The sequence below is a fragment of the Nicotiana attenuata genome, unplaced genomic scaffold (genome assembly GCF_001879085.1).
Source record: "Nicotiana attenuata strain UT unplaced genomic scaffold, NIATTr2, whole genome shotgun sequence".
Classification (NCBI taxonomy): domain Eukaryota; kingdom Viridiplantae; phylum Streptophyta; class Magnoliopsida; order Solanales; family Solanaceae; genus Nicotiana; species Nicotiana attenuata.
In genome coordinates, this window is record NW_017670266.1 from 1102787 (window position 1) to 1107037 (window position 4251).

The window sequence follows — 4251 nt, forward strand, 5'->3', positions numbered from 1 at the left end:
GGTTGCTCTGTATTCGAAGGCAGAAGAGGCCCGTGATTCGAATTCTTTGGACTAGAAACAGCAATGGGGATAGGACAATGGGAATTGGCATTATCTACCACATCCATATAGCCCCAAAGCGCTTGGACCTCTTCTACGATTGGGGTGTGAAGCTCCCTGGCTGAGCCTCTAGTTCAGCTAATGAAGATCTTTTTCTCCTTTGAAGGGAAGCCTCTTCATCACTAGCTTCCCCTTCATCTTCAACGACCATAGTGACCGTGGTCGGCTCGGTCGTGGCCATCTTTATTTTCTTATTTTTATCCCTAGCCGAGGTAGAATGCTGCCTTTTTGGTTGTTTGTTCTCTGGCTAGGGACTCTAAGAGGAAGCACCACTACCGGAAGCGGATCCGAGGGCACTGCTTCGAGCAAGGGAACTTTGTAGAACCCTTGCGACCTCCGCGGGGTCAGCCAAAATATCTGCCGCAGGGCAGGTGACAGAGCCCTGCAGGAGTCATGAATAGAGCAAAAAACAAAGTTAGCAAAGGTTACTTGTGTTCATATAAAGATAAAAGGAAAAAGGGCTCGATTTACCGTGGTTCTTGGCCTTCCACCCATACTTGGGAGCCATTTTCTTCTACTGCAGGTTTCTATCATTGTAATATCAAGAATCTTCTATACCCACTAGTCCAGGCCTTGAACTCGCGGTGATGTCCACCGAGTAGCTGTAACAATGGAAACAAAGAGATCAACAATGACGGAAAATGGTCTTTACGAAGGAAATAGATGAATAAATTACAAACTTACGATAACTATTCCATGACTCAGGAAACGATAGAGTTGTGGCAGGGATGATATCCCTTGTAGTGATGATGACAAAGTGCTCCATTCATCCACGGTCATTGTCATCATCCACACAGGTGAGAAGGGCGTGATGGCCATGTTGCTGAAATTTATTATCCCCCCACGGAAGATTTTAGGGGAGTAGAGATTCATCATGTGTGCCAGGGTTAGGGTTTTCCAAGTCTCCATGCACAACTAGTGTAGGCAAGTTACCATTCACGATATAGATGGGCTTACTTGTGCCAAGCAGACCTGGTACCGGTGGCAGAACTCCAAAATCACGGGGTCAAGCCCTCCGCTCAAGGAAAACGGGCCCAAGGTGAAGGGGTACGTATAGACATACGTAAAACCTTCCTTGGTGAAGGTAACCCGCTCTATCAATTAGGGGCAAGGATGTTAAGGGTTGGGTAGTTGCAGTCCTTCTTCACAATAGTAATACTGGAAGGGAAAATAGAGGACGTAGAGGGGAACTCCTATTGGAAGTCATTGACGATACTCGGTGTTTGGGTATCATGGTGCTTACTTTGGGAGGATCAGCGTCAATGTCAACTTCTTTGTCTTTGTTTCTCTTCGGGCCTCCACCGAAGAGAAGACCAGAGTTTCTAAAATATTCAATAGAAGAAGCCATGGTAATGGAATAGCAGTAAATTTTTAGAGAAAGTTAGAGAAGATGAAAGTTTTTTCTAAGCACGAGGAGCTTGAGTGCAGAGAAGATGATAAACTTATGAAAATCTTGGAAGTGAATGAGGTAAAATGATGAGTATAAGTAAAGATATAGACGGAAAAAATCGTGGCCATGATTACCTCGTGAACCAACAAAAATATTACTGAATCGTGTGGCAACACGCGTTTGGAGTATTAAATGCGAGAAGACGAGCGTCCTTTCAAGCGTTAGAGACTGTTCAGAAGATTTCCTACCAAGAAAGGGATCTTCACCATCTTCACGGTGACACAAAGATATGTCAACGAAAAGTAGGGGACTATTTGTATAGGATAAAATTGGTCCGCAATAAATGGGCAAGTGATAGCATGCCACGTGGAATCGAAGACATAGGTAAAAGACGAATCAAGTAACTATTAGTACCAAGAACAACAACTGCAGTAGGCACCGGATAAACCCCGAAAAGAGCCTAGTCAACGGGGGCAGTTGGAATGTTTGTCATCGGATAGCATTCAATGAAGAATATTCTCTATCATTAAATGGGCAGCCGTTGTAGAGAATATTTGCATTCATGGTCAGTTGTTACATATTCTTCAATGACTCTTTTATTGTCATTTAAGTGGGGCTTGATCCTAAGATCTTGTTCCCTGGGTATACTTATAAATAATAGGCTCAATAGCCATTGTAAAGACACAAAATTCTGAGCAAAACTTATGATGTATTCTACTTTCACTCTCAATTAAACAACTTTATTTGGTCTTTTATATTTCTCTCATTTTTGTCCCCGGAAACGCTGTCCTCAGAGCCAAGCTTGTCATTTTCTTCAATCTTAATTGCTAAGTCTTACTTTTAATCTTGTTTATTTATAATTTTTTGATCAAATTAGTTCTCTTGTATATAAACCACATAACAAATTCAATCGTACCGTTTTATGGGTAAACATAATTATAGTTACGTGTGTTACTTCCATGATATGGAGTAAAAGAACCTAATAATCTCCAACCTAGCATAAGGCACACTGGAAAAGTGTTCACCAGTAGTTCTTCAAAGTTGTTGGAACTTGTCAATGAAAAAAATATAGTTTGATAATTAAAAGATAAAAGAGCATAACTCCTTTTTTTCGTTGACCCTCGACAAATAACACAAAAGAAAAGGGAAATAAGCTAAAAGAAAGAAGAATAACTTCAAAACTGTTGAAAATATCCTCAAAAAACTAGTTTGTCTAATGTGTTTGAATGGCGAAAACTTTGTAAAATAGAAGCAATAACAAGAGACTCATCATCATCATTATCATTATCATCTTCTTCATTTTCAACCACTTCCAACTCTGGTGTTGACGGTGGTGGTGTCGGCGGAGGAGGTGGTGGTGATGGTGGTGGTTGAGAAGAAGGTGAAGGAAAAGACATGAATGGGTAAACAAAATTAGTACGTGCATTTTCAATACCACAAAAAGCAATAGAAGAAATATCATAAGCCAAAGCAGCTTCTTCAGCAGTATCAAAAGTGCCAAGCCAATGCCTTTGTTTTGTGTTTGGATTTCTAATCTCAGCTGCATATCTACCCCATGGCCTTCTTCTTACACCATGATATTTCGTTGAATGTCTTGAGCTTCTTCTACCTAAATTTCTAACATGCAATTGAGGAAGAATATTTTCCATTGTCCTTTTTTTTCTTTTTCTTTTTGCTTTTAAATGGGGTTGAGGTTTCTTGACTATGGAGGGATGGAAATGAGATGGGATTTATATACTTGTGAAATGACAGAAGCTTAATGGTGTTTATTAATAAAATAAGACCACTGATTAGCACTAAGATAAGCTAATTAATAAAAAATGAGTGTTCTGTTCTTATTTGTGGTTTAGTCAAGTGGAGCAAGTGGAAAAGTGTTAAGTACAAATTGCATTATTCCTTTGACGATTGTTTGTGTCAACCTTTACCCTTAATTTCCTCTATTTGACATGATTAGAGCAAGCATAATCCGGAATTTCTGAATTTCATATTTTTGGTTTGTTAATTTTTTCGCTCAAATTTGATATCTCTGCCTAGTGCCTCCCCTGTCACCCTATCATTTGTTTCCTCTCTTACATGTTCAGAGGCAAGAGTTTTAAGTACTTCTTTATGACAACAACAGTTACATCTCAATCCTAAACTAGTTAAAAGCGACTATATTAATCTTCAGTATTCATTACGCTCCATCTGAACAATCATGACAATACTACATAATTTATTTTCTAATACAAACCAGCAGGTCTAATCTATCACCTTTGAAACTCGTAACGTAAACTCGCATAAAGTGGTAATCTAGCACAGACGTCAAGTGATCATATGTTTACACAAGAAAATAACACTTGCATGAAAAATACGCGATTCGGAATGAATAGAATACTTATTTCCTTCATCCCTATTTTACCTCTATTTTATCTTCTTTTTTATTTGGAGTTAACCAAGTAAAACTCTTAGTAGAGATAATTCTTTGAATCAGTCCAAAGCTGAGAAGAAACTTGCTCATAACGGCTACAGCTATTTGGTATTCTTACGATTTACGAATGAGAACGAAAACTGTCCTTTTCTCTGTACAGTTCTCAAGGTTAACAGAGTGAAGTATCACCCCATATATCATTTGAGTTTCTAAATTGTGTATAAAATTGTATTCGTGTCCACATTTGCAATTCTTAACCAGCGTGGCAGCGGCTAACTAGTTGATTGCCATGAATAAATATCTTACAGAAATTAGCACTAAATTTACAAGATGCTACAAAATAGGGAGGTAAGGA

At 38.9% G+C, this 4251-nt stretch overlaps 1 protein-coding gene across 1 annotated transcript; it reads right to left on the minus strand.

Annotated features, from left to right (window-relative positions):
• Positions 1-2577: 2577 nt before the first annotated feature.
• On the minus strand, positions 2578-3189 carry LOC109236959 (ethylene-responsive transcription factor LEP-like). The gene has a single exon (XM_019403198.1). It carries the CDS (start codon positions 3136-3138, stop codon positions 2686-2688), a length of 453 nt encoding a protein of 150 aa, XP_019258743.1. The 5' UTR covers positions 3139-3189; the 3' UTR covers positions 2578-2685.
• Positions 3190-4251: the final 1062 nt, after the last annotated feature.